This window comes from Xenopus laevis, chromosome 4S (genome assembly GCF_017654675.1).
Source record: "Xenopus laevis strain J_2021 chromosome 4S, Xenopus_laevis_v10.1, whole genome shotgun sequence".
NCBI classification, from domain to species: Eukaryota; Metazoa; Chordata; class Amphibia; order Anura; family Pipidae; genus Xenopus; species Xenopus laevis.
Genome location: NC_054378.1, coordinates 77,607,289 through 77,633,988, shown reverse-complemented (window position 1 = coordinate 77,633,988; position 26,700 = coordinate 77,607,289). Strand labels below are relative to the sequence as shown.

General features: G+C 37.2%; 2 protein-coding genes across 2 annotated transcripts in view; both read left to right on the top strand.

Annotated features, from left to right (window-relative positions):
* rabgap1l.S (RAB GTPase activating protein 1-like S homeolog) overlaps nucleotides 1–26,700 on the top strand; it is a gene marked incomplete at its 5' end in the record, with an annotated part of 148,777 nt that overhangs the window by 49,315 nt on the left and 72,762 nt on the right.
* On the top strand, nucleotides 13,819–18,619 carry gpr52.S (G protein-coupled receptor 52 S homeolog). Its single transcript, XM_018260931.2, has one exon. It carries the CDS (start codon nucleotides 14,001–14,003, stop codon nucleotides 15,090–15,092), a length of 1,092 nt encoding a protein of 363 aa, XP_018116420.1. The 5' UTR covers nucleotides 13,819–14,000; the 3' UTR covers nucleotides 15,093–18,619.

Below are 26,700 nucleotides of genomic sequence, written 5' to 3'. Positions count from 1 at the left end.
ACATACAAACCACATGTAAGGTCACATGAGCCAATTAACAGACAGAGTTCTGCCTTTTGCTTCAACACTTCTTCCTGTAACAGTTAGTGTTGTAGTATTTCTGGTCAGGTGATCTCTGAGGCAGCACACAGACCATCACGAAATGGTGGTTCAAGGCAAGAGATGTAGAAGGGCAATATTTATGTAAATATATATTCCAGTTTGGTAAGATTCTTTAATATGTCATTCAATTTGATATAAACTATCTGTTGCTTAAGTATTCCTTTTTTCGGGTATAGTTTTCCTTTAATACTAGTATGAGATATATTGGCCATCCAGTGAGGAGTAAGTGAATTGTCAGATATAGGACAAAGACAGCACACTGACAGACATAGCCAGAGGCATCATAGCTGTTTTTATTTGGAAATCTATAGGCAACAGAACACAATTTATTGGCTGGATCTTTTCTGTTGCAGTAGAGTGCTGCCATCACTTAATTAGAAGACACCCCCTCTATATTGGATATCAGTTAAAGTTTGGGCAGCTCCCAGGCATATATAGTATCTTTTTGCTCTGGTGGGTTTTTTTTTTTAGCAAGGGCTGAAAAGGCCACTAAATTAAGTATTATCTGATGACCACCTGTATCATGTATAGTTGAATATTGCCTTATTTTGCTATCCTTACAGAAGGCAAACAGCATTTTTTTTTTACCTGTGGTTGAAAAGAACAGATCAGAATGAATAAGACAATAGTTAGGTCCCCTCTCTTTAATCTGCCATAATCCAGTGCTTTAAGAAGAGACAAGAGATTAGATAAGCAACTGATTCCTTCATAGTAAAGCTGGCCATAGGCGCAAAAATCTCATCGTACGAGTAGAGGATTCGTAAGATTTTTGGAACGTGTGTTCCGACATTTTTCGTCCGGTGGAGATTGGTCGTTTGGTCGATCGGACAGGTTAGAAAATTTCTGTTGGCTGCGGGTAATATCTCTGCATGTATTGCCGATCGTACGATTTTCAGTGGGAGACTGTCACTAGCTTTGTCTATCATACTATTGCAGTCAGGGGCAGAACATCGGCTGATCTGTTCTTTAACTACTTTATTTGATCAGAATGGTAAGACTTTGATCTGAATGGTTAGTGGCAGGTCGGGAGATGGGGAAAGTCCGATCGTACATTGATTCGTACGATGGATCTTTGTGTCTGTGGCCAGCTTAACTCCTAACCTTGCTATAGTATAGTATGCACTTAATTTCACAGCTCATTGCCCAGCATTGTTTATTGTGACAAATGCATGCTTTTTTTTGTATGGGTTTTTTTTTCTCCTTTTATACACAGTGCCCTTTAGTCTCTCCAAACAAGGCTTACAAAGGACATTTTTCCGTTTCTTTACATAGTAGTTAGAAGCTTTGGTTAATTATATTTTTTGCTTGTGTAATGCTGTGAAATATGTGATAATGGCTTGCCTGTTTACTTCAATCAAGACATGTCAAGTTATTTCCTGCCTAAAAAATTTATTTTTTTAACTGTAATCTAGTTTGTGCTAAAATGAATGCCCATTCACTACTGTTCTGATGGAACACCTGTGTTGTGTTATAATTGCATATGTGCTTCATGGGATTATACCTTTAAACATACCTACTTTAGTTGCTCTCAGGGCCAGGCCGACAGCATCACCCCCAATGCCGCCTGTGCGTGTACATGAACGCGAGCATGCGCGCTAACTGGCAACATCACCCCCTCACCACGCGAAGGCGCACAAACAAGTGCTATGAGCTGGTCTCAGCAGACCGGACTGGGGTAGGCAGCAGTGAAAGGAAGGTACGTGCCTGGCGCCCCTTAAGTTTTGCACCCTAGGCACATGCCTACTCTGCCTACCCCTAGTTCCGGCCCTGGTTGCTCTAAAGTGGTTAAATGGATAATTTGCTTTACAGAACATTGAGTGCAAGTGCTAAAAATACATACTTTTCAATGTATTCTCCTCTTGTTGTATTGCTGCAGATCTCTGCACTCCAAAGCCACTTGTCCTATCTCTTGTCTGCATTAGTCCATTAGATAGCATTGGAGATATGTTCTGCCAAAGATGCCCCAGTAGCATCTACTTATCTGTAGATTTTCAGCACATGCTCTGAACTATAAGTTGTCTGAGCTTAGGGACTCAAATGCAATTTTAAGTATTTATACAATATAAAATTCAAGATATAAATATAATCAGTTGATTCATTAAGTTGCACATTGCATGGCAGTTTCTATTAATCCTTCTCAACATCAGCCCATAGGACACTAATATTGTCACAGAACATCATAATTCAGTGAAACCTTAATTTTACATACCCTTATTTTAAATTTTTTTGTAGTCCCACCAGCATATGTATATTTTCCTAGATTTTAAACCATTGTTTCTGCGCCCCTCCCCCCGCTATGTGTACAGATATGTGATATCAAAAGAAAACACCTTAAATTTAACTCCCTTTTAAAGTCTTGTTTAAACCCTCCACAGCAATTTTTTGTTGAAATTATTTATTTTGTTGTCTTTGGGTGCCTTGGTAAACGTAATTACTTCTGTATGGGCAATGCTATCAAATCCAGGAATACTGACATAATATGTAGGGCTATGTGCACCTAAGTCTGTACTAATTTTAAATAAAATTTTATGTACAGTACCTTATTCAAATAAGATAAAATGCCTTTATTTATTACACATGCCAAGACCTGGATAACTGCCTGTACTCATTTTAACATAAAACTGTAGGATTCTTTGTGTCTGATTTACAACATAAGTCAACTTGCAGCAAGTTTAAATGTTAGGTTTAGGGATATAATATGAAAATCATAAATTGTGTGCAATGGAGTTATGAAATTATCTATCATATAGTAGAGAATTTTATAGTAGTGGCAGTTGCCAGAGATGGATGTAACAATACTGGCAGCATGATATGTCTCCTTTTACCCTGTATCTGTTTGATATCATCCTTTTGAGTGGTGCAGTAGAGCAATAATACTAGACAATGAATTTCCTGTGTTTAGTCAGAATTAATTTATATTAAAAGTTAATATGCCAATTGTAATCATTTTATTCCCAGCTTTGGTCTTACTCTACTTTTCTATCCTTTGCAACACTTAACAAATACAGTTTATAATGCAACAGCCTCCACTGCATCCACTGGAGAGATTATTAAGAATGTATTCTTCTCTATAATTCAAAGAGGTTTTATATATCAAAATACCTTGCTATATACAGGTTATGCTAAAGCTGTTCTAATGCACCACTTTTATTTAGAGGTCCATTTCTAAGTGGCACTTTTTGGCAGTAGCTACATAATAAGATAATTGTAATTTAGGTAGAGAAGTAATATGATGCAATGCAATTCCTGTAGCCAGTTTCTTTAATACATTTGCTGCAAAGATGTAGCAGAAGAAAAAATTTGGCAAAGCATAGCTTTTAATACTCAAGTAAAATTTTAGTATAGCATTATTTTCTGCAATGATACACCCTACATCCTACTCACTTTCATACACTCTCACCCTGTCAGTTTCTCCTAAATGCTAAACTTGACTTCTCCTCAATCACAGATGTTCTATTTCAAACTAACTGAAAGCTCTTTCAGTTCTTATTTGACTGCTTTAAAATTTCAGTTGCCATAACAACTTTGATATTTCGTTATTGTTATGGCAACTGATGAGCTAAAAATAATATAAAAAGCCTATATGCAATACCACTGGCATTTTCCTGAACTTTATCTCTATCTTTCTAACAAAACCTTCATTCCAATATAAATCAGTAGGTGTTTGCACTTAATACCACTGCCTAAAATATTTCAGAATACTCCTTTATACCTATGCTAATGGACCGCAATACTTCTAACTGATGTCACAATGCCTAATATATTTAAGTAATTTAAATCATTTTTTGCCAGTATTCTCTGATAAATCCTTTGTAAATTATGTTGAAAATCCACTGTACTTTGTCTAAAATGTTTCTATTAAACAATGGGACAGATACATAAAGGTAGAAATTAGTCCGGTTTAAAGGAGAAGTACAGTCTGTTTGCACTGTGATTGTATTGACTTACCTGAAACCCCCGGGCTTCTCCTATTGGCAGAAAACTGCACCGGCCCAGGGGTTTTCTAGCGAGCACCACAGAGAGATCTTCTTCTTTCTTCAAATTTCCCCAGACTTTTTAGTTCAAGTTATAAATGTAGAAGCAAAGAGGGATAGTAATAGTGTGTGAGCAGGATTAGGCAAATAAGCAGTTCATTAGCAGAAGTCCATTTATTATATAGACTTTCAGGTTCTGTGAACCAAACAGGTCCATAAGTAAAAACTGATATGAAACTCTTGCCACACTTGGTCTCTAATACACAGGATATTTTCCCTCTCTACTACCAGTCCCCTACTGGGATTCACGGCTGTACACTAGGATTGGCACCTGGCCAGTATTTTACCGGCCTGGCCAGTAAAAATGATGCTTGATACCAATGTTATTATTAGGAAAAAACGGCACGAATATAGGAAGGCCGGTATTTTTTTCCAGAAAAGGTGGCAACCCTACTGTACACAAAATTATAATTTCACAGAGAATTTCCTTTTGGAAATCAGCGGGCTTCCAAGCTGCTTCTCTTTCCATAAAAATCTATTCAGCCTGCTAGCAGATCATTAACTGCTAATTACCCCCCAGGTGAGAACATCCAGGGAAATTAATCCTTTTATGAACACAGTACTTTAGGCAGGAATGGAATTGGGGTGAAATTTATATATCTCCCTCAACTACATCCCAGTTACCATCTCCCACTCGGCATGTGCATATGTTTGGACACCCTTCCATTTGTCCAGTTATAGAAAAAAATGGACCTTTAAATGTGCCTTATTTACACTACATTAACATTATTTTCAGGTAAAAGTTAACACTTTAGGGCTCATTTATTAAAGCAGCATTCCATGTAGAGTGAAAAATTAATCTGCAAATCTGATTTTTACACACAATGCAGGATTTTTTTTAAAAAAATGTTGGCACTGCATCTGTTTAGTAGCTTGCAATGCAAATAGCACTTGATTTACTCATAGAGATGCAAATGAATCTCTGCTTTTATCACGTGTGCACAATTTTCTTACTGTATGCTTGTTAGAAAGGTAGCAGTTTTGGTGTACAGTGAGACGGGACCAGGGAATGTGCATTGATTAATTATCCAAATCGGTAGCACTTCCATTATATTTAAACATATTTTAACTTATTCTTGGAGTGCTCCCACAAGCCCCCTTCTTTGTACTGTGCCATTAAAGGCATTAGTGAGTGAATAACTGGACACAGGTCTGTTGCATCCTCAAAGTAGATGTTAATACCAGTTTCCCTTGTGTCTGTTACATGCTGTGTTGTTAGAGTAAGGACCACTATTTGACTGAATGGTTATCGCCACTTAAAAATATCTGTTAATAGGTAACTTTTGATTATGTAACTTAATTTGAGATCAGTGGAACAGAATTTATACTTTTTGTCATAGACTTAGAAGAGCATTACCAACAGTGACCTGTGTAGCCTTGGCCCGGCAGCACAAGTGGCTTGCAAACTGGCAGTTTACAGCATAAGGTTTGTTTGTGAAGTTAATTAGAAGGAACCAATAGCTACAGACAAGTAATTATTTTGTTTCAAATTATCCATAAAATGTATCCATAAAAATGTATATATTTGACCACTATTTTTATGTTTTTACTGCATGAAAAGCAAACAGACTATAAAGTGTTTTGTGGTCTTTAATGCCATGTAAGAAACAAAAGTGAGAGATGATGGAGTTGCCTGGCAACAGGGAATGGTGGGTGTTACAACTCCTGCAGAGCAGTAATGTCATGTATACCACTGAACTAAGTAAAAAGTTGTAAAATGTAAAAGGAATTCTCTAAAACCTTCCAAATCTACTCCTAGAGAACCAGGGGCTGCTTTGTGCAGCCTTAGATTGTCTGACGTGAGATGGAGTGAGGTTCAGAAAATGGGATTACTATTACCTTAGATTCAGAAAGTAAAAGAACTAATATATGTAGAAAACATATAACTCACCAGTAGAAACATTGGGTTTGTGTGCCAAGCCTCAAACCTGCAGCCAGAGAGGGTAGATTAAACCATACATGCTATATGGTTTAATTTACTCCCTCTTACAAATACCTTTTTTTTTAAGTTTTTATTTTTCAGTTTTCAAATTAAGATAGATTAGAAGAGAGAAAGAGAGGAGAGGGAGCCAGAGTACAGGGAGCAGGACATGTTATCGCAGCTAGCAATCGTAAGCAGTGCATTTTAACAATTCACATTTCCCAGCAAATTGACCGGGTTGTCTTTGTGGGTCAGCCAGGAGCCCCATATATTGTTAAATTTCTGTGGACAGCCGCGGGTAAGGTATGTCCGTTTTTGGTTTGGCAATGAGCTGTTAACTAGGTTCAACCAGAATGACAGGGACGGAGGGGCGGTAGATTTCCAATTCAGAAGTATGGCTTTCTTTGCAAAGTAAAGAAGTTGGAGCTAGCAGATCTTGCTGCAGTGGTTCAGTCCCATGTCTTCAAATACTCCCAATAGACAGGTCAGTGGAGATAAAATTTCGAGGCAAGTCCAAAGCTTCCGAGGAATAAAGCACAATGTCTTTCCAAAATTTCTGAATAATTGGGCATTGCCAAAATATATGCATGTATGAGCCAACCTCCCCCCACTCTTACAAATACCTTACCCTAACCCATTTCTGGATAGGCCCAAGAACACTCCTTGCTCCATCCTTATGGCTTCAGACTGTTGGAATCAAAATATTCCTTTCTTAACAGCTGTAAACTGTACACATAGCAAAATAATTGCTTTTTAGAATTGTAATTGATATGACTTATGTATACTTTTACTCTGGAATGGGTGGGATTTTTTTTTTAAAGTATAGGAATTTTCTCTGCCAGAATTTTGTAGACAAACTAAGCATGTTGAACTGCTTAAAATATAAAATGCTTATTACACATTGTAACATATTATTTGTACTTTTACAACAGAAATTTTCTGGCTAAAGTGCTACTTTCTGAGGTTCGGACGCAGAAAAGTACTGTACCCCAAGTCTAAATTCAGATTTTTAAATCTGTGTGAGAAGTTGACTGGGGCTTTGATGGGGTTTTTAGCCCCCCCCCCCCCCACAAGTTTGCAGTGTGAGGGGAGCAGCATCTGAAAGGTTTTCAGCGTATGATGATAAGGCGAAACGCCCCTGTCAGCTTCTCCCACAGAACATGCAATGCAGAATTGAGCTTAGAAGGTAACATTGACATGTTGCCTTTTGTAAATATCTGAAATCACTTGAGTGGAAAGGAGTGTGTGAAATTGCATGTTTATAGCTCACATGGACATTGTCACAGTGCCGATTTATTGTAAATTTCGGTTTGTTAACAGAGTACAACGTTAACTAATTAAGCAAGTAATTGCTTTGCATTTTTAGAATCATTGGAAAATTCACTCATTTGTGAAGCAACACAAATTGCCCATTGAGATATTGCACCAAACATATGATTTTGCCTTTTAGGACATTTATTCAGCAGTGTTGGCACAAGCTTTCGGGGTCAACCCCTTCCTCGGGTTGACCCCGAAAGCTTGTGCCAACACTGCTGAATAAATGTCCTAAAAGGCAAAATCATATGTTTGGTGTGCTTCCTCCCTATGGGAATCGTTGTATGAAAACCAGGCTTGGAAGTAGCTGGAGGAGTTGAATGCACCCTAAAGAAAAAAGGAAAAGTAAGTGGTGTGCCGAAGAATATGTATGCTGGTACCATTGAGATATTGCCCAGGAGATATATGCTTGAAGAGAAATACATGAAATAACTAAATTGGGCCTCTGATCTTAAAGAAACAATTCACTTAACACCTGTTAATCGCAAAATATAGTGGGGACTTCTATACAATAATCTATGATAATCAGATTTTTTCTTTTGCTTTAAAAAGCTATGCCACTTTAACTAAAAAGCTGTACCAAACAGTGGTCCACTCATATTTTTTTAAATATTTGTTGCATGTGGTCTGCTTCCTTTTGACATTTTTCTAGCAGCTTTGCATAAATTCTGAAGATCCTTTATAATGTTGGTGTCTTCAACACAAGTCTATAGAATGCAGAAAACCGTCATATAGCATTTGGTATGTTGTTTCATAGACATGTGACACAGCCTTATCACCAAACGCTGAAAATTAAATGTTTCACTTAAGGGAATCTTTATTCTGTATGTAAATAATCTCAACAAAACAGCAGTTACCTGACTATTCTATCAGAGTGTTGGCAGGTGTATTGAGTTTCCAGAACCATTTAGTGGTATCAAATTAAGCACTTGAATGTTATGCTAAGAATGGAATACAGAACACTGGAACTAGTATTTGAATTGGTTTTTCGTGCCAAGTGAATGCTTTAGTCGCTAAGCATATCTTGTTTGCAGCCATATTGCAAAAAGAGAGGACTTTTTATTTTATCTGACTCTGATCCATCTTAACGTTCTAGCCATAGGGAGATCAATTTTCTAGGATCCTACAAATCTCATGCTATTGTGTGGTGTTGCATGCTGTTGGATGGCAAGATCAGATAAAACAGAAATCACAAAAATTTAAAAATCTTCCATTTACTCCCCCATGATATAGTTGGTAAATGATTCCCTTACAAGTCAAAAATTGACTTACCTAGCAAGAGGTTGTCCGGAGAAATGTAATGCTGTATGGGGTACTGGGCTTGAACTGCAAAATGTCTGATTGTTTAACATCTTCTTTGAATTTTCTAATTTGGTGCCTTTGCCTCACTTTGTATTGCTTTCCTCTTTCTTTCTTTCCCTTTCCTTTCTCTGTCTATTACCTCCACTGCTTGTAAATTTTAAAAATAAACCATGCAAAATAAAAACGTTAAAAAAAATAAATTGTCCATGTAGTTTTACTAAGCTGGCCATAGACGCAAAGATCTGATCGTACGAATCAAGGATTCGTACGATTTTCGAACCTGTGTGTGGAGAGTCCCGACATTTTTCGTCCGGCGTAGATCGGTCGTTTGGTCGATCGGACAGGTTAGAAAATTTCTGTCGGCTGCCGATAATATCTCTGCGTGTATTGCCGATCGTACGATTTTCAGTGGGAGACTGTCACTAGCTTTGGTTGGACATAGATATCGTACGATTGCTGTCAGGGGCAGAACATTGCTGATCTGTTCTTTAACTAATCTGACTGGTAAGACTTTAATCTGAATGGTTAGTGGCGGGTCGGGAGATGGGAAAGTCCGATCGTACGTTGATTCGTACGATCGGATCTTTGCATCTATGGCCAGCTTTACACACGGGCGCTCCCCTGAGTTGCGATTTCTTCCGTTCAGCTGCAGGGGAGTGCAGGACTAGATGCACTGAATTATTGTCAATGGGGCTGTACTCACACACGCAGGTAAAATGCAATATGCTGCGTTCCAAACCTGCGTTTGGCGCTTACATACGTCTGTGTGAGTACAGCCCCATTAACAATAATTCAGTGCGTCTACACCTGCCCTCCCCTGCGGCTGAACAGAAGAGAGCGCGACACAGGAGCGCACAAACAGACGCCCATGTGTAAGAGCCCTAATAGTTCAATCATAGAATGTTTTTTTATGAACTGGAGGAGCAAACCCAGTAGTGCTTAGAGCCATGCTGTCCATACAGATGATGTCTACCTCCCTGCTGATCTCTGCCTTGGCCGGGTTACAAAATCAGTGCATCTGGGCCTGACTTGTCCACCCACATGCTTGGTCAAATCAATAGGTCATTCTGAGTGGCCCATGCAGGCTCACCGGAAAAGAACCACATCAGCTCGCCTGTGCAGTTTTCAGACTTGCCCAATAGATGTCTGTTAAGTTGGCCATAGACGCAAAGATCCGATCGTAAGAATCATTGTACGATCGGACTTCCCCATCTCCCGACCTGCCACTAACCATTCCGATCAAATAAAGTACAAAATAACAGATGAGCCGATGTTCTGCCCCTGACAGCAATCGTACGAAAGTTATGTCAGACAAAAGCTGGTGACAGTCTCCCACTGAACATGGTATGATCGGCAATACATGCAGAAATATTATAAGCAGCCGACAGAAATCTTTTAACCTGTCTGATCGACCAAACGACCGATCTCCGCCGGACGAAAACTGTCGGGACTCTTCAGACATGGTCTGAAAATCGTATTAATCCTCGATTTGTATGATCAGATCTTTGCTTCTATGGCCAGCTTTACGGAGGGCCCATACATGGGCAGAAAAGCTGGGAACTCAGTCTGAGGGCGCTGAATAAACTGCTTTAAATCTGCACGTCTATAGCTGACTTAACAGAAAATACATTATCTCAGCAGAAATTGAAGTGGACTTTTATAACATTGTGGGTTGTTTTTTTTTTTTTCTTGTTTCTGACTGCAGAGTTAACATGACAGGCACATCAAGGGTGTTCGAAAAAAAAAAGTAAACTGTGTTCTACAGATAGAGGGACAAAAAGATTTGACCACACCCATTTTGGCCACACACCCTAACTGCCCTGTTTATTTGGCAGTTTGAACACATGTGGTTTTTATGAGTTATTACAGTTTTCTAATAAAGGTGAATTTTCCTTTAAGCTGCAAGCCACAGTTTCCCCCAAGAGACTTGCTTATCTTACATTGTTACAATTGCTTCTTTGCTTATCTTAAATTGTTACAAAAGTATTTATTTGCACCTGACATGTATTCTTGGCTTTCTGCCAAACACCAAATATGTTTCAGAAACTGTCTTTTTCTGGCTGTTCAGTGCAGGAGATCAAAGAGAAAGGTGGGACATTTCAGTAACAATCCTGGACTGCGGGTTGCTCTGTCAATATCAGGACTGTCCTGCGCAAATGCTGTGAAACGCTGCTTTCTGTCTGTATTTGTTTGAACTTATTGATATTATGCTGAATGGACACAATTGGGGAGCTTCTCTTTTGGTTAAAAATGCCAGCAGAAAATATGCCTTGTGTGCTATAAGCATTAATGTTTTCATTAATTTAAACTATGTTCAAATCATTTTTTTTTTTTTTTAAGATAAATATGATAGAAACACATTGAGACACACTGGGAGCTATGCAGTGATTAACAATTGGTTGAGGCATCTATTTTATTTTGTATTTTAGGAAGGAATTGCTAGTTGCTGTTAATATAGTAGCATGTGTATTCAGAAAAGGATGTGTAGTATGATTGTGTATTATTCTTTTCTGGAAAGAAACACTTTCTCTTTATGGCGACAAGCTGCAGATTCCACTACTGACAGCCTATGCATCACATTGCTTTTTTTAGAAACGACATCAAGTGCCCTTCTGTATGCAATGTTTAGCGCTGCTATTTTATTTGAATTAAAAATGAATACATCCTCCTGTGACAGGAGCACTCAAATTACTGTTCACTGGCTGCAGCTATTGTTGTTTGAAGTGCAACTGTTCTAACCTTTGCTTGAACCATATACACATTACCTAGGGGCTATAGTTGGGTCACTTGAAATCTGCCCGATATACGGCACGGCGAGCCTGTGAAAGGCAGAATTGTGCTGCACATGATATGGAATCTATTGTGGTAGGCATGCATTCGAGAGCATATCGCAATGGGGATTTTATATGGGAAAGAAGCGGAGCAATTTAGTGGGCTGCTGAACACCTTTATGGAGCTTTAAAATTCAGTAAATATAGAAAAATAAGTGACTCTTGTCATTAGCTTGTAAAATTTAATGATGGTTTGTGGCATTAATACTGTGTGTCCTGGCAACTGTTACCTAGTGATAATTCCAGCCAGCAGTATCCATTGGCTGCGCTGCTGATTGGGACAGAATAGACCGAGTCACCTTTCTGATGTTGAGCCCTGCAACAGCCTATGCAGGAGAGAAGAGGGGGTGGAGAGAAGAGGGGAGGAGGAAGGCATGTGGGGGAGGAGCAGGGGGGCACAGGTGCAAGCACTAATGATACCAAGAGTGAAAAGGAAAGAATATGAGCAATAGCGACAGACTCTGCGCACACTGCATCTCACTAGCAGGACTTCAGTACCAATTTGACAGCTCAGCTGACAGCAAGCCTAGGTGAAAAGCTCTGTCTACAATCACTGTATTAAGGCCAGTCGGAGGTTACAGCAGAAGGTGAGGCTCGGTGCTTGAATAAGCTAGAATAAAGGGGTGGGGAGGCAAGCAAGCACCCTTTTTTTTTTTTTTGGCTTATTAAAAGACAGTCAAGAGAGAGTCAATTATTCCTGCATGGCTACAAGCAAGATAACTTACGGAAGAGACAAAGAAAGCTTTTACAAAACTGCTTGAGCTTTTGTACTGCTGCCAGCATTCCTTTAAGGTAGGCATGCCTGTCTCTCCAGCTGTTGTGAACTACAGTTCCCAGCATACCCCAACAGACAAGGTGGGGTTTATTTTCGAAGATATCTTTTGAGTTTAGGTTTGAGTAGCAGGTTAATTTCAGCTTTTAACACCTGAATGTGCGTATATATGAGTGCTTATATAGTGCTTTTAAGCAACTTTACAACATACATTTATATATATATATATATATATATATATATATATATATATATATATATATATATATATATATATATATATATATATATATATATATATATAGTGTGTGTGTATGTATGTATGTGTGTGTATATATATGTATATATGTATATATATATATATATATATATATACATACATACATACATAAACACACACATTCGATAAACAGCAGCAGACAAATGTAGTGTTATATTTTTAGTTTGTTTTTGCCTAATATGGGCCATTAATATTGAGAGATATGCTACGATTAAGCTTGATTGACCGTTGTTTTTTTTTTTTTTTTTTATAACCCAAAAAAACAATGTAATTATGTAACATGGTCTGAAAATGACCTTGGGTATCCTTTAATGTGGCATTCTACTTCCTGTGTGTGGCTGCAACATAGAACAGGCTAACAGAAGTTTTTTTATGCAATTTCTCAGGAATTGTATGTCACTGTAACATTTGTATGAACTTTCAGGCTTGGAGTCCCTTAACCCATTATATACTAGATTAGGAACATGCACACTACGTTTATGCATTTTTCTAAATTGCTATTCTTTCCTTTCCAGTTTAACATTATAAAAAATATACTTTGTATAAGCAATATTGTGTAATAGTTATGCTAATATCTAATTTCTGTATTCAACAACCATTAAAAATTAATCAATTTGACAAAATATATTTTACATTTTTTGTGTAAAAATAATCCTTCTGGGTTATTCAAGCTATACTGTGAATTTTATTTTAAGTGTAGATAAATATCTAACTACTGGAAAAACCAAATATTAACATCAGACATTGCAGAAACATGCTATTTTTACTAATACTACTAAGAAGTAGTAAATGTGAGGTTTTTTTCAATAAAGCTTATTAAGAGTATTTCTTTTATCATACCTGGACAGATTGACAATCTTAAGACTTTCAGGCCTGAGATGCTGACATATTTTAAGCTGTTCTTGACTTCACCTCCCTCTTATTCAAATTTTCTGGTCTAAAGATAAACTATCACATGGAAATTAAACAGCAACTCCTCCTTCCAAAACATAAAATGAACATAATCATAGAAACGGTTTTCATCAGGATTTTGTGTCTTTTTTTTCATTTTTGTATTCTTATTTTAGTTTCCTTCATCCATGGTTCGGGATACTGAAGCTTTCCTCTTTAGCAGCTGTGCTTTGTTCTTGCTAAGAATGGATAAAGAAAACGAGAGCGAGTCAACCAGCGGCCTTTTCTTAGTTGATTCCACGAAGTCTCTCCTCTATGCTGTGATTATTTCCTTTTTTGTCTCTTCCATGTCTTGAAATGAAAAGGTGAACTAGGTTTTCGAACATTCAAAAGAGATTGTCTGCAGCAATTTTGCTGATGGAACAGATTGAGAAAATATCTCCTGAAGCTCAGAAGTGGAGGGTTACTAACCTACTTTTTAGAGGGGCATTTTCTGCCTGCTCATTTAGGCTGTGTTTTGCAGTTTCTCCTCTGCTAACGAGTAAGTCAAACCATGAACCAGTCACAGTTAAATGATTGGAGGACAGTTAACACAAGTGGAAATTTACTGAATACATCTGGACATCACCCCTGTCCTTTGGGTTTTGGACACTACAGTTCTGTGAACGTATGCATCCTGGAAACCTCTATTATTGTGCTGCTAACCTTTTTGATAATCATTGGTAACCTGATTGTCATTTTTGTATTTCATTGTGCACCTCTTTTGCACCATTATACTACAAGTTATTTCATCCAGACAATGGCATATGCAGACTTGTTGGTCGGAGTTAGTTGCTTGGTACCTACGCTGTCACTTCTTCATTATTCCACAGGCGTTCACGAGTCCCTAACATGTCAAGTGTTTGGCTACATTGTTTCTGTGCTGAAGAGTGTTTCTATGGCTTGTTTAGCATTCATCAGTGTGGATCGATACCTAGCAATCACCAAACCACTCTCTTACAACCAACTAGTAACACCCTGCAGATTGCGTCTCTGCATTATACTCATTTGGATCTATTCTTGTTTGATTTTCCTGCCGTCCTTTTTTGGTTGGGGTAAACCTGGATATCATGGTGACATCTTTCAGTGGTGTGCCATTGCCTGGCATACCAGTGCCTATTTTACTGGCTTTATTGTGTGTCTGCTGTATGCTCCTGCAGCACTGATTATTTGTTTTACATACTTTCATATTTTTCGTATATGTAGACAGCATACCAAAGAAATTTGTGATCGCAGGGCACGCTTCCCCAGCCATGAAGCTGAATCAGCTGGTGAAACTGGGCCTGCTCACAGCCCTGATCGGCGTTATGCCATGGTGTTGTTTCGCATAACCAGTGTTTTCTATATGCTGTGGCTCCCATACATCATCTACTTTTTGTTGGAAAGCTGGCGAACAATGGACAATCCTACTCTTTCCTTCCTTACCACTTGGTTGGCCATAAGCAATAGTTTCTGTAACTGTGTCATATACAGTTTGTCCAATAGTGTTTTTCGTTTAGGACTCAGGAGGCTATCAGAAACTATGTGTTCTCCTTGTATGTGCTCTAAAGACGTAAATGAACGGGATCCTAAACCCCGAAAACGTGCTAACTCATGTTCTATCTAAATGCAACAAAGGATCATATCTGCATAAGCCCCATGATGCTGCTTTTTTTTTTTTTAAACCTCTACAAATAAATTATTGTAACAGTCCCTTTTGGTTTAAATGTCTGGATTTATAATGAATTAATTGAAGTAATATACTTTGCTTGAAAAGTCACACAAAGAGTATTCAAATACTGACGTGAATACCCTTGATTAGGTGACAGTTAACTGAAGTACAAATATTTTGGACAGATATGTCTGTTGAATGTGTATCCATAAAAATGTCTGTTGAAAAGTTTGAATTACAGATTTCTGCCTTACTGTGTAACATCATCTGTGCTAGGATACCATTTCATATGATGTTAGGAAAATAAACTGTCCATAGCGCATGTAGTTCCAGTGTTAAAATATGTTGTTTTATATTTAATTAGGGAAAAGCAGAATACAAAGAGTTGAGTGACAGCCAATCCTCCTACATCATCCTCCCAGTCATACACGAGTTTGCAGCAGACTGTGCAGTTTAAATGTCATAATAATAAACACATCTGTGCTAACAGCATTCCAAAAAAAATAAAAATAAAAGTTTCTAACGTATATGCTGTTGTTTAACATTTACTAAATATTTATTTTCTTTGAAGGGTCATCAGCTTTAATAATTGTGTTTTCATTGACTGAAAAGTTCACCAACTGTTTTGTGAAAAGTTCACAAAATGTATTTCCATATATGCAATTGTACTTTTGGCTATGTATTTTTGCAGTAGGATATACCTAATGTAAATATGAAAACATATTTGCATTGTTTATTCATCCCAGAAATGTAACCAAGTAATACCTAATAATTGCCTGCAGTCAAACACTGGCCTCTGATTATTATTTTTAAAGTCTCTATCCATGTCCTTATCCTGTCTAGCCAGACTGACTGATATATGGCCAAGACTGACCACACATGTGTTGGAGAGGCTATTGTTGTTGTCCTATATGTGGGTCTGTAGATTGACAGTTGGCAAAATCACTATGTATGTAGCCAGCTTTACACTGTCAGACAGGTTAGTCATTAAATCAAATTATGGATTTGTGAATATTAACTTTGTATAACACAGATCCAGTTCCAGTTGTAGTATGACCTAATATTGTTAAGACTAGCTGGAAAATCTCATCAAGAGAGGACCAAGTTAGGCAGTCCTTTTTGACATGCCTGCGCTTACCAATATTTGTATTCAGTTGTTGACCGGGCTAAACCATTGTAGCATCCTACTATGGCCCACCACTTGGGTGGCCAGATTCACTTGTTTGGCAAACTTACCATGAGTTTTCCGTTTACTTTATGTATTTTTCCAAGGATATGTAGTCACATGTAGTGCTCTTGTGCATTGACCTTGCTATCATGAGAAAGACTAGACCTATATTCATGTAAAACCACACAGATACATTAAGACGTTGACCTTAATTTAAATAATGGAATTTAGGATATCAAATTAATGATCTGTTATGGGGTAACCCATTATGCAGAATTCTCTGAAACCCAGCAATGCTATTACCTTATATTTGTAGTTAAAATAAAGAATTTTCTCTGGAATGACAGCCCCTTGTTGATGGTAACAAATCCACCATAAATGTGTGTTTTAAGCAACTTTACAACATACATTCAGTTAAATATTTTCAGTGGTTTGAAGGTTATTTTTAAATGTAATTGCTATTGAAAGCTGTATTTTTTCCTTTCTGTTCTGTGATTCTGACTCTTAAAACAGGGCTTCTTTTTTAAGTCTGTTAATCAGCTGGTTTCTGCTACATTTAGACATTAGAAACAGAAGTACATGCTTTTTTAATAGCAATTATAAATACAGTTAACCTTAAAATTACTTACATATTTAATTGCCATTTTTATGTCACGTTGCTTTCAATTACATTCACTTTTTAAAACTATAACAGTATTTGAGTATAGTTATACAAAATGGTTTATTTAACCTTTTAATATGGGCCATTAATATGGGCCATGATGACAGTTTCTCATAGCTTATCCATTCTAATTGTATTAAAATGCCAATGAGTTTAGAACATCAGCAGTAAAAATAAAAATAACTGTTCTTTTATGCAGCGTTTAATTTATTACTCATAAGTTAAAAATGATTCCTTTTTTTAATTTTTTAAAAATTCCCTGAACTCTGTTTTCCTAAGCTGGTATCCTATTTTAATGAGATTTGTGTAGCTAAAACCTTGCGGGATGGATATTTGAGTCATTTTTAGTAACAGATGGGTCTGTCTCTATTTGAGGCTTTCTAAGCACAGCTTAATACTACTGTCTGTGGCTGTTGTTATGATCAGAAGCCATTATTTCTTGGAGAAACCAACAATTAATTGTTTTAAGTTTTTTTTTTTTAATTTGCTGTTCCTGATTTATTTATTTTAATGTTCTGAGGAACCACACTGTATGGTGACTGCTTGCTTCCATCATTTGATGAAGGGCATTAAATGTGATGTGAAGTGCTACATTGTGAAAAGAATGGACAGTATTTTCAACACATCTGGAAACAAAGTGTGTAGTTAATTATGCTATAAAGCAGTACATTATCTGCCTCTTATTAAGATGGCAGTTTCTGACAGCCACCCTGCAATCTGCTGCATTACCATAAATTACTTCAAGCAATAATTATACATCTTTTGTTTCGGAAATCTAAAGCCTGATTTTATGGAGAACTGTGATCCATGGGCTTTTCTTTAGAAACTTCTGGTTATGGTTATCGACAGCCTGAATGATTTTGTAACTAACTCAGAACAGATATATTTTTATTACATAGAGAGACATGAGATTATACAACAGGATATTAGGATAATAGCTGCTGTAATCATACACTATATGGTTAAACTCTGCAATGAAATGAGTGAACTGTCCATTTCCTTTAGATAAAAGTAGATTGGTAACATCCCATGAAGGTCAAAGATGCCGAAATATTTTAGCAGACACACACACACAAGCACACACATATGTAGTTATACAAATGTATAATACAAAACAGTGCCTTTTTTTCTATTCTTTTGTTTTCTGAAGGCTGTATTGGGCATAAAATTTAGTTTTGCTGGTGATTCCAGCTGTGTTAAAATTATTTGTATCCATAGTGTTAATAGAGCATTACACTGGTATTTTATATTATGTCTGATCCTGTCTGAATGATCTTCATAATCACTAAAAATGCTTGGTATGAATACATTTGTATCTGCGTTTTTAGAAATTACTTAAGTGCATTAAAGACCAATGGAAGCAAAATGTTTCAGAGAATATAGCATATGTTGTACAGTAGTCCTAAGCCTGCAGTTATAAGCACAGTAATTTACAGTTAATTCTGTGGTAGTGTCTGTTAAATGTAATTAGACATCAGCTGTTAATTGCTTGTGTACCTGCTAATCACACGTTTAAAACATATCTTTAGTGGAAATATGGTTGATTTTTGTCCAAATTCAAAACACTTGGATTGGTTTTACATTTTGTGCAAAAAAATACTGTGACAGAACTAATATAAAAGAGAATAATGTAATAAAAGGCATTGCTGTAAATCTTCCAGATGTTTTTGGTCTATATTAATACTTTAAATGGTTTCTTTAAGAGCTGGTTAAGGTTTTGCGACCTGCAACAATTAGCTTTAAGTTTATTTAAGACTTGTCTTAGAGCTACAAATATGGTAAGAATATCAAGCTCAATGGGGACATCAAACTATAATAGCATTTTTATTACTCTCTACTGCGACTTCGGAAAACGAAGCACTGTGAGTGCCATGCCGCAGGCGATTTCTCATTCTAGCAGCCGTAAGACAGGGAGAAGCAGTTTGGGGAGATTAGTCGCCCCAAAGAAGAGGCGATTAGTCGCCAGGCGACTAAATCTCCCCGAATCTTCAGGCGTGACCTTACCCTTATAGTTTAAAAGGGTTGTATTTCTTCTAAAAAAAATGGTTGTAGAGCTTTTGTTAGCTAATGATCATACAAGATTTGCAGTACAGGTAAGGGGTCTGTAATCTGAGAACCCATTATACCGAAAGCTCTGATTTAGGAAAAGGCCAAATTATTAAAATTATTAAAATTTTCAAATTTCTTAACATTATTCTCTTTTTCACTGTAATAATAAAACTGTACATCGGACTTGATCCCAACTACATTATAATAATTCCTTATTTGATGCAGAACAATTTATTTAATTATTTCAAACTCACAGAGACATTCTTTAATTTACATAGAGTGAATGTATTGTTCTTTTATCATTTTGGCTTTTCAAAGAGCACTGACCCTAAACCTTCATGGAAATGGGCACTATATTATTTGTATATTGAAAATAATTTTTTTTGTTTTAATTAATTTGTGTGTACTGACTTAACTTGCATTATACGCATCATCAGCCTAGTGTATCTTAGTCGCTAAGGTGTGAGGTAGAGGTTGACGATATGTGTGATTGGGAATAGAACAGTAGCAAAGGCCGCTAGCATGAGTGACCAGAATGTATTTGCTGTTTTTCTAGCTACACTTGAAGCCCATCTTGAAGCTATCTGTTAGGGTGAAAAACTTGTTAGAGTGAAAACTGGTTTGCGTTCTTCGATATTCTTGAAACTATGGCTGAATGACTGCTACACTGTAAAATGTATACAGGTTATCCAGAAAGCTCCAAATTACAGAGAGGATGTCTCCCATCGACTTCATTTTATCCAAATAATCCAATTTTTAAAAAAAATTTCCTTTTTCTCTGTAATAATTAAACAGTACCTTGTAATTGATCCCAACTAATACTAATTAATCCTAATTGGAAGCAAAACTAGCCTATTGGGTTTATTTAATGTTTAAATGATTTTTTAGTTGACTAAAGGTATGAAGATCCATATTACGAAAAGATCTGTTATCCGGAAAAACCCTAGGTCCACAGCATTCTGGATAACAGGTCCAATACTTGTATATATGTAATCTTATCGGCTAAAAAACCAGGCCCTCACCCATGGTTGGACCTTCAAGGGGGCCTTGACATAAAGTACAGTTGTATTCAGAATAATAGCAGTATTTCTACATGTCAAATCATTTACTAATAGGTGTAAGAGAAAACCAACAGACTCAACAGTCATGACATGCATGCTGCTGATTCTGTATAATTGAATCATTAATTGAGGCTTGTTCCAAGTAATAGCAGTGTTCAAAATAATATCTTGTTCTAAATAATAGCAGTGTGGAGTTCAATTAGTGAGGTCACTAATTCTGTGAAAAAACAGGTGTCAAGTATGGCCATTATTTAAGACAGCAAATGTTGTGCATGCTGGTTATAGTAAAATGGATCGTTCCAGACATTGTTCAGAAGAAGAACAATGTACTTTAATTAGAACGTTGATTGGAGAGGGGGAAGCATAAAAAGAAGTGCTAGAAATGATAGGCTGCTCAGCTAAAATGATCTCAAATGCTTTAAAATGACAACCAAAACCTGAAAGACGTGGAAGAAAACGGAAAACTACCATTCAAATAGATAGAAGTATAACCAAAATGGCAAAGACTCTGTCAATGGTTAATTACAGGAAGTCTAAAGTTACCTGTGAGTAATTAGAAGACGCCTATGTGAAGCCAAGCTATCGACAAGAAGCCCCCGCAAAGTCCCATTGTTGAAAAGAAGACATGCTGAAGAGGTTTACAATTTGGCATAGAACACATTGACTGGCTTAAATGAGAAGGAAAGCTACAGAGGCATTTTATTGCCAAAAGATTAGCGGCAATAGTGCAAGCTAGAGTGCTACCGTATATGTATCTTGTTCTGGTATTTTTTTTTCTTTTAGTACAGTGAGAACTGTTAAGTTGTGGTGTTTTGTTCCTGATGTTGTATTGTAAAAGACATAATGATGATTTGAGAAAAATATAAGACTACTGATATCACTTACAAAATAAGTTGCAAATGCAATACAGATATGTTTTTAATGTATGACATTTTTGATTTTGAGACAAAAGCATGGATAGGTATTTTTTTTTAATTAAACTTATTTTGGAGAGTGGAAACATTAGCATAAAATAGCTTTTACTCATGCATTTACTATACTTAATAAGTCCCATCCACCCCAATCAGCATTAACTAATGTGTTGGCTAGAATCAGGGAAGCTCCATTTATACATTTTGTAGGATACATTTTTTTATTACTTTTACTTTTCCGTTTTTGATATCTGTATAAACTGTAGAGCATTTTGTCTAGAGAGATGAAATGCATTTTTGCAGAGGACCAACTATTATATGCTTTTATAAAAAAAATGAAAAAAGTCTTTATTTTTTTGAAACTCTAAAATGCTTATATCTGAGGTGCAGAACAGTCAAATACAATGGAAACAGATACTAGTAGGAAAGCAGATGAATGTATGTGGTGACCCTACTGTGATTTGTTTTAATCTCCTGGATGTTTGATGCTTTCACGGGGGAAAAGAAAACTCATAAATGATATTTTGAAGCTCTTCTGCTTTTGTACCACAACAGTGAATAAGAGGTGTTCTTTCAACGCATTCTTTAGGTCATCTCACTCTGTATTAACTTTGGTCGTATATTTAATTTTATTGATGAGTATTGGAGAAGCGCAGTGTAAACATTTGTGAGCCAAGTGGAATAAAGCAGTAACCTGACTTATGTATGAGAAGCTGACAAGTTAAAAATCAACATACAAGAAGGAGGAAGATAAAAGTGCTCTACAGAGATCAGCTGTTAAGCTTTCAATGTCAAAGCACAACTGCCCCATTAATCTCTCCCTTGCAAACCTCCTACATATTGCTATATTAGCTGACTAAATATTTTTGCTAATTTCATTCTCTTGACCTATTTACAGCACAAGTGCCATGTAAGACATTGCATTGTTTAACCTATGTCCTGTTGCTTTTATTTCAATCAGTTTTGTCTCCTAACAGAGCTTTACTGATTACTCTATTTAAATTGTAGCTATAATTTATATAAACATGCACTCACACTGTAGTAGATGCTTAATAATACTTTTGTTTTCACAAATTGATTTTATTATTTTTTTCTTATTTTGATTCACAAATGGTTTCTGTATGTGCTTCCTAACAATATTTATCCTACTGTAAAACTGCTTAGTTCTGCAGTTTGGAGGCTGGGAGTTAGATTGCTGACTCAGCCAGTCAGATCTGACAACATTTGTGTTGTTTACAGATAGAAAGGAAAATGTTAGATTGGTTTGGGTTGAGCAAATCGCAAATATATGAACAATTGTAGAAAAAACGAATATGTAAATATGTATGAAAAATTATTAAGCAGCCAACAGTTTAGTAGATTGTTTCTAATAGCGACAGTTACAGTTTAAGCACAGAGCAATATATAGTGAATAAAGTACCCCCTCTTGTAAAATATAAGGATATTATAAGTTACCGAGGAGTTTCATGACCATATAAAAGTACGAGGCCAAAGGCCGAGTGTTTTTATACAGGTCATGGAACTTCTAATATCCTCATATTTTGCAACTGGGGGTACTTTATTACAATACACAAATTTCAGTGAGTCATGTGACAGAAATGACATCAGCACTCACCATTTATAACTGATGACATCAGAACTCACCATTTATAAGGATATAATTTATAAGATATTCATGGCTTTAATAATAATAATTTGCACACAGAACCAGGCCATCTCCCATAGACTCAATTAATAAAAAAAAAAAAAATTTTAAAAATGTTTTCCTTTTTCTCTGTAATAATCAAACAGTACCTTGCATTTGATAATTAATCCTTATTGGATTTATTTAATGTTTAAAAGATATTTTTCAGCATATTTAAGGAATGGAAATCCAAATTACAAAAGGATGCCTTAACTGGGAAACCCTAGGCCCCAAGTATTCTGTATAACAGCTCCTATAAGTGCCTGTTAGGAAGCTGGCAACTTTATCTGAACAGGTCATATAGTTAAACATACAGTACTACATTTTTAAGCACAGTCTGCTACTTGCCTAGACGAGTAAGGGTGATTTCTCTTACTATTATTGCTTGGAACACTTGTAACAGAAAATAACTTTATTTTTATTAAGTTGTTTTGCTGTCGGACTCTATACTCATAAACTAAACAATTGCACCTAAAATGCATTTAGATAAATGATGACACTGCCCCCTTCAAATTTCAAAGTTATTTAAAATGTTTGTATTGAAAGCATTGCATTGATTTCTCTGGGCAAGCTTTCTCCCTGTACAGTATCATGGTGTCATTCAGCTCTTGCTTGTTCATTCCAGTGGCCTGTCAGTTTTTATTTAAGACTGTGGGTTCGATATACAATTAGAATGAATTGCACTCATATGAAAATGAAATTGCTTGCTAGACAGTGGAAACAAAAACATTTTTTTTTAAACTCACAGTCCTGCCTTATCAAACCTACACCTTACAATTCTTGCTCATGCATTGTAATAAATTGTCAGCCATTTTGGCTGTAGATGCTTGGGAGGACAGCTCTGAACTGCTGTATATGGAGCAGTCTGACTCTCAGAGCACCCTGGGAGGCAGTGTCTTTAATACGGGCACTGGGGGGAGTGCAAAGAAGGAAAGGCAGGTTTTAGTTATAGGGGATTCAATTATTAGAAAGGTGCATAGGGCAATCTGCCTTAAGGACCCTTCATGCCAAACAGTCTGCTGCTTGCCTGGTGCTAGGGTTCTGCATGTGGTGGAAAAAGTGGACAGGTTATTGGTAGAGGCTGGGGAAGACCTTGCGGTCTTGGTACACCTAGGTACCAATGACAAAGTGAGAAGAGGTGGTGAAGTCCTCAAGAATGATTTTAAAAAACTAGGTGTAAAGTTGAGGGTGAGGATTTCCAAGGTAATCGAGATATTACCTGTTCCACAAGCAATGTTAAGAAGACAGCAGGTGAGGTTGTGTAGGGAGGAGGTTTTTTTGGAGAACTGGACTGATTTCTCAATCGGCAACATGATCTTTGCCAGGGATGGGCTGCATTACAATGATGATGGTGCAGCTACTTTGGGGGAGAAGATGGCTAGAGGGTTGAAGGAGATTTTAAACTAGGCGTGGAGGGGGTTTCAATAAAGGATTCCGTGTAAGACAGGTTGGATGAGGTAGTAGTGGGTAAAGAAAGGGAAAATAGGGGTGGAGATTCATTTGGGGGTACTGTTAAGGACAGGGAGGACCACATTTTATATGTTCAATATGGTTCCACTATTAAATGTAAGTTTTTAAGTACAAGGAGTCTGACTGGTATAATGGGAGAGCTAGAGGGAAAATATGAGGTGACTGGTGTGGCCGAAACAAGGCTGACTGGGCAGCTAATATCAGCGGCTATATTTTGTTTTGGAGGGACAGAGGCGATAGAAAAGGAGGAGTGATATGTCGGTCATTTAGGCAGGATTTAAAAGCTAGTATAAAGGAGGAGGTGATGTTAGAAAATGAGAGGACTGACATCTCATGGGTGGAGCTCTTCACGGATTCTAAAGAATCCAGCAAATTAATTGTAGGAGTATGCTATAGACCCTCTAATGTAAGTGAGGGGGAGGAGGCTAAGCTCTTGATGCAAATAGAGACGGCTGCTAGTTTGGGGAAATTTGTGAAAATATCTTCGTCTAATTGTAGTGCAGTTCTAACCTTTGCATTATATAGTTTGGGGAAAGTAATGATAATGGGGGATTTTAATTACCCAGATATTGGCTGGAGCAACAGTACTGCCAGGACAGTTAATTGGAACAAGTTTACAAACTTGTTGCATGACAATTTATGGCACAAGTTGTTGAGGAGCCAACCAGAAAAAAAGCTATTCTAGATCTAGTGATCTCTAATGACCCAGAACATATAGCAAATGTGCAAGCAATTGAACCTAGGTAATAGTGACCATAATGTGATATCATTTAAAGAGATACTGACACCTGAAATTAAACTTTTTTTTACATCTATTATAATATTGGCTTTGCAAGCTACTTCTAACTTTGCCGTAAAGTATTTGCATGATGCTTTACATTACCTGTCTGATCCCCCCATGTTCCTGTATGACGGGGCTGCCATATTTGTGCAGCAGGAGTCCGTTAGCATTAGAAACTGTAACTAACAGGCTGAGATGGGACAGTCAGGTTGGCAAAGTCAGAGTGTCAGAGAGTCAGGCTTAGGAACTTCAATTAACAATTATATACAAAAACAAACCTCTCCGCAAAAAATGATCAACATGACCTATAGGTAACATTTAATGTACATTCATATGCTAAAATTAATTTTTTATTGTCAGTATCACTTTAATGTCTGGTGCAAAAAATAAATATACAATGGGGCAACAAAAACCCTGAATTTCAGAAAAAAAAGCTAATTTAGTGCCTTGAGGGCTGCCCTTCAGAGCATAGATTGGGACTTTATGTTTTCAGCTGAAAACACAGAACAGAAATGGTGAGGGCCTTGCCTCAGGTGGCAGCAAGCGGCCAGTTACAAGGGGCGGCAAAAAGCCTCCTCTTGTATTTTTAAGAGCCGAACTTTGGGTTTTAACCTGGAAATTCGGCTCCGCTAGTGCAGAGAGCGCTGTTGTGCTCAATGGACTAGCGATGCTGCCCCCTTAGACCCGCTCTGATGCTAATTTTCAAGCACAGTGCGAGAGAGAAAGGGGGGCAGCATCTGGGCTGCTGCCTCAGGCGGCAGCAGCCCCAGAATCACCACTGAATGGTTGTCATTTTAAATTATATTAAATTATTGTTCTCAATTTATTCCCTCAAGGAGTAAATGTAGAAGCACTAAGAATCCTATGTGGCTTAATATTGAAGTTAAGAGGAAAAGTGTTTAAAAACTAAAAGTCGGTGGGGACAGAAGCTGCATTTAATGAATATAAACACTATAATAAATGTTGTAAAACCCCAATCCAGAAGGCAAAGATAGGAAATGAGGCCAAGACTAAAGCTGGCCATAGACGCAAAGATCTGATCGTACGAATCGAGGATTCGTACGATTTTCGAACCGTGTGTAGAGAGTCCCGACATTTTTCGTCCGGCGGAGATCGGTCGATCGGACAGGTTAGAAAATTTCTGTCGGCTGCCGATAATATCTCTGCGTGTATTGCCGATCGTACGATTTTCAGTGGGAGACTTTCACTAGCTTTGGTTGGACATAGATATCGTACGATTGCTGTCAGGGGCAGAACATTGCTGATCTGTTCTTAACTAATCTGACTGGTAAGACTTTGATCTGAATGGTTAATGGCGGGTCGGGAGATGGGAAAGTCTGATCGTACGATGATTGTACGATCGGATCTTTGCATCGATGGCCAGCTTAACCCCAAAAAGTTGTTTTAAGAATATTAATCGTAAAAAGATGTGGGTTGAGAATGTTGCTCTTTTAAATAATGGTACCAGTATGGTTGTAACAGATACAAAAAAAGCCAAATGTGCTAAATCAGTTCTTCTTTTAGTGTATACAATAGAGGAGTCAGAGTTCCCAGGCTTACTTCATAGCTGCACTGTTGGCTCAGCTCAATCTTGTCAGTGTCTGACTCAGGATATGATTCATAAAGCTTTAATACAAATAAATGTAAACAAGGCACCAGGGCCAGATGGCATACGCCCCACGGTTCTAAGAGAGTTTAGTTCAGTTTTAGACCGGCCCCTATTTCTGATTTTCTCAGATTCACTTTCATCTGGTATGGTACCTATGGATTGGAGGAAG

What these genes read in the sequence shown, in the direction of transcription:
- gpr52.S (XM_018260931.2), top strand. Translation starts at nt 14,001, where the DNA reads ATGAACCAGTCACAGTTAAATGATTGGAGGACAGTTAACACAAGTGGA.